Raw genomic sequence first — 7,783 nt, forward strand, 5'->3', positions numbered from 1 at the left:
AAGGCATGTTATAGGTATTTTTGGAATATGGTATTTGCGGCATAAATACTACATGTTTTCAATTTTATAAACTTATATACCACATTTTTTTTCAATGGATTAAATATCAAACGTTATAATTTGAGCAATTCCGTCACTACCGTTAAATACTATTATGATTGAGTAGGATCACAGTTGTCATGATCTTATTAGTCCATTTTATATTAATTTTTTTAAAAATAATTTCAACATTATTTAAAATCAGAAAAAATAATTAAAACATTAAAGAAATATATTAAAAAAAACTAATTGATTTTCAAATATTAAAAAATTGATTTTCTCTCTCTATCCTCCCTCTCTTTCTTCTTCCCGTCTCTCTCTCTTCTGTTCTCGGTATCGCTCTTTATCTTGCTTCTTCTGACTAAACTTTCGACCTCTCTTCTTGGCCTCAGCGTCATCAGCCTCTTTCTCATCCCTTAAGAGATTCTCCTCTGCTGTCAAACTTACCACCGACGGCGAAGACGACGAAGAATAAGAAGGAGAAGGTGACTGAAGAAATGGTGAAGAACCTATGTAACGAATGAGTCTCAGTCTCATACCCAGGAACAAAACGATAAAGCCAAGCTCTCGGTATTTCTCAATTTAACCCTTCATCTTCAATTCCCCATATTGTATACTGAAGGCCTAAATTTTGTTAATATTCGATTAGGGTTTGGATTTATTTTATTTTTAGGGGTGATACATATAGAACATATGTGTGCATTTTCTTGACTTTTTCTTGCTGAAGGTTCATCTTTAATTTTACTTAGCAGAATTGCCTAATTAGTTTTTTTTCCATCATTTCAGAAGAACCATAACTTATGTTATTAGAGCTATAATTAGATCAAGTTTTTTTTTTCACTGGTATCTTGGAATTCTCTCGAGTGGTGTATTATGAGCACAATATATTTTATTCATTTTTCTGTAAACACAATTCATTTATTTCAATTGCCTCTGTATTTCAAACTCATGATATTGAAGTATTCATTTATTAATGCAACCTATTGGATCATATTTGTTAATGCTTGCCTCTATAACAAAGAGCTCTATTTTCTCCATTTTCACTTAATATAGGGTTGGTTTAATCAGTGAGAATAATGTACAAATTAGGGTAAAAGAAGTATTTTTATTGATATTGTTTGTAATTGCGAATTTCTTTGTGGTCTCTTTCAATTTGTGAAACCAGTTTCGTTGGAATGATTTATGAAATGAAAAGGAATGTTTTTTAGATGATTAGATGAAGAAGGGAGAAGAAAGATCTGGAAGAAGATGAAGGAGAAGGGAGAAGAGAGAGACAGGAAGAAGATGAAGGAGAGAAAATCTGTTTTTTAATATTTGAAAATCAATTAGTTCTTTTTTTAAATATATTTTTTTAATGTTTTAATTATTTTTCCTGATTTTATATAATGTTGAAATTATTTAAAAAAAAAAAAAGTGGTATATAAGTCAATAAAATTGAAATTAGTTTACATTTTCAAGGTATTTGTGTAAATTTTACATAAAATACTAAAGCTTTAATACACCCAAGCCCAAATTTTTTCACCCAAAATTTTGTTAGGGTTTCTATTATATGCTCACACGGTCAAATTCACCCTTACCCTCACGTTTTAGAGCCATCTTTCAGCCTTCTCCCTAACAGAGCCACCCTTGCTCTGCCACCGCTCTATCTTTTTGGCTCGTTTGTGCAGTTTCCCTCAGAGCCACCCTTCGTATCTTGCCGTCTTCCTCACTCCGCCACCTCTATTTGTCGCCATCTCCCTCACTCCGTCAATCTCTCTATATCGTCGTCTCTCTAATCCTTTCGTGTCACCCTCTTTGTCGTGGGCTAATTTTGGGTCTTTTTCTGTGTTATGTTTTGGGTATTGTGGAGAAGAAGGGTAACCTGTGTACGAGCTTAATTATTTTGGGCAGAGAGTGTGGGGAGAAGAATATGCCTAATCAAATATAAGAGTGGGTTTCTTCTCTTTATCAATATAGGAGAAGAAGTTGTTGATATTCCATAGACCAGGTGCTTTAATATCTTCTTATTTGTCATGCCTTTTCATCTATTGATTATGGTGTACATGTAGTGATACATAGTATAGAATAGTACAGTATAGTATGTATATACCAGCACTTCAAACTACTTACAGTCAAGTTACATTCTTTAATTAATCGATTTCGTTACCCATTTTGCTTTGATCACATTTTTGTTTACTCCAACTTTCATGGGGAAAGAACTTTGTTGTTGTGAGAAGCAGGGTTCTACAAAATTTAAAGCATCATTTTATTATTATTATTATTTTATTCTGAAATTTTTTCTTTTTGCATTCTTTTATTTTATTTTATGAAAGTGTTTTCAAATTTCAAGTGATCTTTTCCCAAAAATATTAAATTCAATTATGCTTATGTACTTGCTACCAAAAAAAATTATGCTTATGTACCGAACTAATATTATTTTTATGCTACAACCATTGTGAAAGCAATAAATCTAACTTTTGGATTGTTCCTTAAAATCTTTAGAGATGAAATCACACTGTATTACACTATTACTTGAACACACCTGAGAAAAATAGTTCACAAGAAGAGGTTTAAGCTTTTTGAATTGATGACCATGAATCGTTTTTTTTTGGTTTTTTGGTAGAACTATAGTGGAATCGAAAACCTTTTGAATGTTTGCAATCTTTTCATAATTGCTGCTGGTATTCACAAGCCGCTTTTGAATTACTTCCCGGAGTTTTCATAAGCCAACGTTTAATAACTCCCTGAATTTTTTTTTAAGTTTGATTTTTCTTTAACGATATTTTTTACTCGTGCAAATAATGTACCTTTGCATGCAATTTGGAACAATTTTGTAAAGTTTCTGTTTGGATGAAGATTCGAGTGATGTTTTGTATTTTTTTTTCAAATGGTATTTGGCATTTTAATAGGACAAGCAAAATAGGCAATGCTTCACTGAATAATTGCCAAGTTGTGAACCAAAATAGACAAAGCTTCAGGGATTAGTTACCATTGCATCTCTTCAACAGTGAGAAGTTGTGAACCAAAATAGACAGTGCTTCACTAATTAGTTACCATTGCATCTCTTCAAGAGTGCTGTTGGTATTTGACAGGTTCTGTTAAAATTAATAGATTATTTTGAAAAAAACTGTTTGGCATAACACAAACTGACTAGCACAACAATTACTGTTAAATAGCCATTGTATCTTTCTCAACTGTTGTGCATTGCTTGTCTGAATTACAGATTCTGTTAAAGTGTTAATAACCAACTCTTAAAGCATACCAAATTCTGGTTATATTGTGATAATTACTGCATTGGGAGGACTTGTGCTATTTGGAGGGTTTTTTTTGTTATTGTTTTAATAATTACCCACATTTAGTGTAGTGATTAAATTGTTTAAACTAAGTTTCCTTTTCTCCTTTCTTTGTTTTGTTCATACTACTGTTTATTTTTCCTTGATGAATGATGATATGAACTGGAACAGTTTATTGTTTGTGTATACTGATTGAAGTGAAATTCTTATTATATTTTTAATTGCAGTTATTAATAATTCAGGCTTTCTTTTATTCTCTCTGTGATCAGTGTGTATGGTATGGCCTACGCTGACTTCCTGAATTTGTTGTTTGCGGTTGGGGTTTGGTGTGTTGCCTATATTGCTGCTGCAGTTCTTGAATCTCTTAGAATCTTCAATTCTCTCTGCCCAACTTGATTTTGTCATTGAGGCTGTTTGAAGGCATCATGGGGTATGCTCAGCTTGTAATTGGCCCTGCAGGAAGTGGAAAGGTGATTCACTGCTTTTAACTACTATCCCGAAAACCATGTCCTTGTATAGAATTCTGCATTTTTTTTTAAGTGGTATGTTTCTTTTTTTGTTGTAAATTTTGTTGTTACGCTGTTATTCACCATTTGGTATGTTTGTTTGTCATTGTAATCAGTCAACATACTGTTCTAGTCTTTACCGACATTGTGAAGCTGTTGGGAGGACTATACATATTATAAACCTAGATCCTGCTGCAGAAAACTTTGATTACCCTGTCGCCTTTGGTATGTACACCATTTTCTTTCTTTATTGTTATTCCAGTTTTATTTGTTTCATCTGGACTTTTATTTTCTATTTGCAAAAGGGATTTTCATTTTCTTTCCTTGTGTTATAGTACCAGAAACTTAAGTTTTTTCTCTTTATTTTTGCTTGCAGATATTAGAGAACTGATTTCATTGGAAGATGTTATGGAGGAACTCGGCTTAGGTCCCAATGGTGGCCTTATGTACTGCATGGAGTATCCTTGATGTACTTTTTAATTTTCATCATTGATCTTTCTGAGCATGATTTTCTCTTATATTCTTGACTCAAAATGCTTTCTTGGGATTTTAATCTATGTTCAAGGACTTAGGGCATAGTTTTGGTGGAACTATCTTGTTGATAAGATTTGTAAATGGACAGCCTTAACATTTGTTTAGACACCTCGAAGAAAATTTGGATGATTGGTTAACAGAAGAATTGGAAAATTACTTGGATGATGACTACCTTGTTTTTGACTGTCCAGGTATCCATTATTGTCCAAATTTAACTGGGTGCTAGTTTGTGTCTGTTGATTAAAGTCTATTTCTAGTTTCATAACTGTGAAAGTCCATGTGCCTTTATGTGGTAAAAAGAAGAATGAAAGGAAAAGAAAATAGGGTATTGTGTTACCTTTTGTACGTTTATAATATTTGTTGTCTTGCCCTTTCTCTTCTTGTATTTTCTCTCAAGTGAATTATAACTGAAATTTATGACCAACACATTATACATTATAAACTCTGTAGGTCAGATAGAACTTTTTTCGCATGTTCCTGTGCTTCGGAATTTTGTGGACCATTTGAAAAGTAGAAACTTCAATGTTTGTGGAGTATATTTGCTTGATTCTCAGGTAAATGTGATTTCTTCTTTTTCTTCCTTTTCTCTTTTGGATTACCCTTTTTTATGTCGTGTTCATGGCAGCTATACCCTGCATTCTTTCTTTCTTTTTTTAATCATACTGAGGAAGTATTTATTATTTCTGAAATGATCATTAAGTTGATGTCTGCATTTGTTTCTATATCACACTGAGGAACTGTTCAATTACTTCTGAAATGATTGTTTAGTTGATGTTCTAGCAGATTTCAAATTCCCACCTTGGACCTTCATTACAAAAGTAGTCCTTACTCTAAATTTCCTAAATTCAATGCAGTTATCAAGATGGCTAACTATTTTCCTATTTCAGATAACATCATATAACTTATGTATGATTGTAACCATAATTCTATTCTGCTATCAAATGCAACCTATCACTTATCTTCTTTATCCGACTACAGACGGTGCTTTTATTTTTTTTTTCTTCCCTTGGCTAGTTTTCCATGTGCTGTTTGTTTATTCATACTAATGGTGCTCATTTTTCTGTCGTATCAGTTTATGACGGATGTGACTAAGTTCATTAGTGGGTGCATGGCATCTCTCTCTGCAATGGTCCAGCTTGAGTTGCCCCATGTTAATATTCTCTCCAAAATGGACCTTGTCTCAAACAAGAAGGATATTGAAGAGTAATGGATTTACCATCCCTTTCTTCTTTCTTGACAATATATATATATATATATATAATTAAAAGGTAGTGTCCTAATATGTTTATTTTCTATTTGCTCTTAGTTTTTTGGAACCGGAGCCTCAGTTTTTGTTGTCAGAGTTAAATCAAAGGATGGCTCCTCAATTTGCAAAGCTGAATAAAGCTTTGATTGAACTGGTGAGTAGATGGATTTGATGTACTTGTGTTCCAAATTTGAAAGTGCAAATACAAAAAGTTTTTTCTGATTTCTTTTGAAGAAGTTGTAGCTTAAATTCTTGTCAAACACATGCAATGTAGTGTTGCAGCAGTAATCAAATAATTTTTATTTATTATCTTTTAATTATTTTTACACAATGTTAGGGACAGACGTGACATTGCATTATGGCTATTTTCTAATTTTTTTTATTCCATTTTTGTTGTAGATTGTTTCCTTTGTAGGGAAATGCAAATCTACTCATTAAAAGGAGCTCATTAGAGTTTCCAATGAGAGTAGCTCATTCATTACTGTCTTAATGGTTTCTCATGCTTGCTTATGATGTATGGATTGAGGTGGCCACTGGTATCGTTTGTTTAACATAACAATGTCAAGGCGGATTCTTGATACATTCATATTTGATGATTTAAGGGTTCTAAGATTTTATAAGCATTTATTAAGAATAAAGCCCTTCGTCTTTGCATAAATTTAACATTTGATTATACAAGGGTATGGTATATTGGGATGTGATGGATTGTGCATAACTAACTATTCTGCATTTGTTTTCACTTTAGGTTGATGAGTTTAGCATGGTGAGCTTTATACCACTGGATTTGAGGAAGGAGAGCAGGTGGTTTCTCTTTCTACATTAATGCATTTATTTGTGGTCATCAATGGTGTTCTATAAGTAGTTTTCACGGAAGCACTTAGTTTTGGATTTGGATTGTTGAAACATTAATAGTCAATTAGTAATCATAATCATCTCAACAAGATCTACCCACTCAAGACATTGTCTACCCACTCAAGACATTTTGACAATGTCTACCAACTCCCTCTTCCCGCCGTAACTGCGTAAGCAGTTTGTGCTCTCTACGTGTGCTACTGTTATAGAAATGGAGTTTTGTAGTTAGAAGTTATCAGGTGGAATCCTTGCCCTCAAACTGAACCTTACTTTTGTGTCATAGGAACGGTTAGGTTGCCTTTAAGCAATCACACTCCAACTCTCATAGAATTAAACCATGAGCTTGACCAATCCACCTATCCCTCACCGCGTTGTACTATATACTTAACGAGTAAATGCTTGAAAAATATCTGTTTATTTTCACAGGAACAGAATGTAGGCCGCAATGTTCCTAACATATAACTTCTGTTTGTTTTTCCTTACAGTATAAAGTATGTGCTGGCTCAAATTGACACATGCATACAATTTGGAGAAGACGCTGATGTGAAGATCAAGGACTTTGATCCAGAAAATGATGACTGAGATTTTCCCGTCATATTTATCTGAGATGTGTTGCGTTAAAAGCTTTTTGGTGTTATGGAGTGATACAGCATCGAGTAAAAGAAGACATGCATTGAGTTATGATGATTTTTAAAGTGGTTCTTTTTAAAGTTTGGAGAATGCTCGAAGCAGAGTTTGTGGATTTTGAAAAATGAAATGCAAATAGTTTTTTTTTTAACATCTTTCATTTGACGAGATTACGTTAATGTCTGATTTGTCAAGAGGAAGAGTTAATATATTAATATACTAAATGAGGTTATTATAAGTAGTAATTAATCTTTAGTACTTTATATGAAATGCAAAGCTAATCCTTGTTTTCTTCATTTTTTTTCCTTTCTCTTCTATGTTTATCAACCAAATTTAAAAAAGAAAATTAGTGTACACTTTAATTATAATTTTTGTAAATTGTCTATTTGGAAGCACACTTAATATGATCTTTAAGAGTAACATTATTTGCTGAACAATAATATTATCGTGATTATTGAAAGAATACTTCTTTCTTAATATAATATATAGAAAGCAACCTGAAACAAAAACTAAGATTAATAAGAACATATATTTATTTATTTGTCTTTTGTGAAGATTACTTGAATTGAAGTATAGAAGAACATTGCGTCCGTGTGAGATGAATCATCGGCCTATGTGTATTACTGTATGGTACGGTGTCAGTTTGTTTTTAAAAACAGATCGATCCACCTAAGGGTTACCAATTATTAGCTGGTTTGTTGACATTA

The 7,783-nt window shown here is 32.6% G+C and overlaps 1 protein-coding gene across 5 annotated transcripts; it reads left to right on the forward strand.

Moving 5' to 3' along the window:
- The first annotated feature begins 327 nt into the window (after positions 1–327).
- Positions 328–7,321, forward strand: LOC133802442 (GPN-loop GTPase 3). 5 transcript variants are annotated; one of them, XM_062240743.1, is made up of 10 exons: positions 328–609; positions 3,581–3,781; positions 3,934–4,042; positions 4,194–4,275; positions 4,457–4,542; positions 4,802–4,905; positions 5,424–5,554; positions 5,658–5,751; positions 6,343–6,398; positions 6,935–7,321. In XM_062240743.1, the coding sequence occupies exons 2-10, from the start codon at positions 3,737–3,739 to the stop codon at positions 7,029–7,031; spliced, it is 804 nt and encodes a 267-aa protein (XP_062096727.1). In that variant the 5' UTR covers positions 328–609; positions 3,581–3,736; the 3' UTR covers positions 7,032–7,321. The 5 variants fall into 5 exon arrangements, with proteins under 5 accessions (XP_062096727.1, XP_062096730.1, XP_062096726.1 ...); XM_062240746.1 differs by having other exon boundaries at positions 3,664–3,781; XM_062240742.1 differs by lacking the exon at positions 328–609 and adding an exon at positions 1,583–2,026.
- Positions 7,322–7,783: the final 462 nt, after the last annotated feature.

Source organism: Humulus lupulus, chromosome 9, assembly GCF_963169125.1.
Source record: "Humulus lupulus chromosome 9, drHumLupu1.1, whole genome shotgun sequence".
NCBI classification, from domain to species: domain Eukaryota; kingdom Viridiplantae; phylum Streptophyta; class Magnoliopsida; order Rosales; family Cannabaceae; genus Humulus; species Humulus lupulus.

What these genes read in the sequence shown, in the direction of transcription:
- LOC133802442 (XM_062240743.1), top strand. Translation starts at nt 3,737, where the DNA reads ATGGGGTATGCTCAGCTTGTAATTGGCCCTGCAGGAAGTGGAAAG. An exon ending in GGCCTTATGTACTGCATGGA is followed by an intron (nt 4,276 to 4,456) that starts GTATCCTTGATG and finishes ACATTTGTTTAG; the next exon opens with ACACCTCGAAGAAAATTTGG. An exon ending in AACAAGAAGGATATTGAAGA is followed by an intron (nt 5,555 to 5,657) that starts GTAATGGATTTA and finishes ATTTGCTCTTAG; the next exon opens with TTTTTTGGAACCGGAGCCTC.